Below are 1,591 nucleotides of genomic sequence, written 5' to 3' on the forward strand. Positions count from 1 at the left end.
GCCCCAAAAAAAAAGGTTTTTCATGAAATTTATCCTCAATAATTATTTTTCTGAAACTTTTGTTGTCCTTTCTTTGATGAACAGGAGTTATTATAGGTGCACAAACCCCAGATGCAATGCCAAGAAACAAGTGGAAAGATCCACAGAAGACCCAGAAACCCTGATCGTCACCTACGAAGGACTCCACCTCCACTACACATACTCTCACTTCCTACTATCGCGGCCACAAAACGCTCTCCACATACCAAAGAAGCAAAAGATCCAAACTAGTAACTCGCAGCAAAAAATCAATGAAGAGGATAATCCGCAGCCAAAAGGACTTACGGAAAATAGAGAGGAGAGGGAACAGCAAGATATAATGCTACAAGAGGAGCAGACTCAGACTTCACAAGGATTGTTGGAAGACATTGTGCCTTTGTTCGTGAGGAAGCCGTTGAGCTCAATCACATACACAGATGAGGCTTCTTTCTCCTCTCAAGACTCGTCACCTTCATGCTCTTCATCGTTTTCTTGGTCTCCCACTGATTTTTACTTTGATGTGGGCATACTGTCAAGCATCATTTGAAAGAGAATTTGGTAGGAAAAAAAAGGGATAAAGGGTGTGATATATTTTGTCTAAATATTTGGTATTAGACTTACTTTTCATCAATAGACCAAATAATGCTTGAGCTTGTACACAAGATGTGGTTTGTGAAACAAAGATTATATGTGTAATATACGTCAAATTAAAGACTTTCTATGTAATTCAGGCACTACGTCGTGTATTCTTTGTGCGAAAAGCTCTGTTATTGATTTTCGCTGAAACGAGTAATATTTAACTTTACACAAAGAGGAGCGCTTGCAATATTTTTTAGTCAAAAGGAGAAGAACTAAGGCACCATCCTTTGGCCTGCAAGGTAAATAATATGGTGTGAACCGTGGGAAGTGAGGATAAATCATATATAGATGATATAAGAGGAACTGAATAAAGCTGAAATTTTTAAAGGATAAATTTCTATAATCAAACGGTGACGCGTAATTGGAACCTTCCTATACGCTGACCAACGTTTTAGCCAAGTACCAAAATTTTAATGACTTCAAGTCTCTGTCAAAAATTTGTAACACGACCTTTTCAACTTACGCTACTACCATTCACATCCCAGGCTATTGATATCGAGAAAAACAATTGTAGAAATGTGAGTGAAAGATAAGAAGTTAAGTGCTAGTTTTCAGTTATATATGTTTCATGCTTAAACATAAATTTCAAGGAAAAGAACATTTTTCACTCAGATATTCAGAATATCTTGTGTAAAATACTTGACCTGAGTGTTAAAATTAATGCTTTGCAAGTTAATTTGTGTTTGGGTTTTATGTGTGGGTAGGCGAGTGTCATGTGAGAATCATATGGCTTAGTTGTCACGAAGTATCAAATGGATGGCTAGTATTTGAATTTTGAACTCGCAAATAATGTGTGGATCATCTCACGGTTAAATGAATAAGTTTGTCATTGCAACTTTGTTTTTAAGAAGAAAATAGAGAAAATCAAGTTCTCCCCAAAAATTCCTCTAAACCCTCTTCTCCTATACCTCTCTACAAATCTTGTAAATCTTCG

At 36.5% G+C, this 1,591-nt stretch overlaps 1 protein-coding gene across 1 annotated transcript in view; it reads left to right on the forward strand.

Moving 5' to 3' along the window:
- Positions 1-818, forward strand: part of LOC109850956 (probable WRKY transcription factor 49) — a 3,271-nt gene extending 2,453 nt beyond the window's left edge. Inside the window, exon 3 of the mRNA XM_020421048.1 lies at positions 85-818. Within this exon, the coding sequence (XP_020276637.1) occupies positions 85-565 (481 nt within the window). The 3' untranslated portion in view covers positions 566-818. The remainder of the gene's footprint in view (positions 1-84) is intronic.

Source organism: Asparagus officinalis, chromosome 7 (genome assembly GCF_001876935.1).
Source record: "Asparagus officinalis chromosome 7, Aspof.V1, whole genome shotgun sequence".
NCBI lineage: Eukaryota > Viridiplantae > Streptophyta > Magnoliopsida > Asparagales > Asparagaceae > Asparagus > Asparagus officinalis.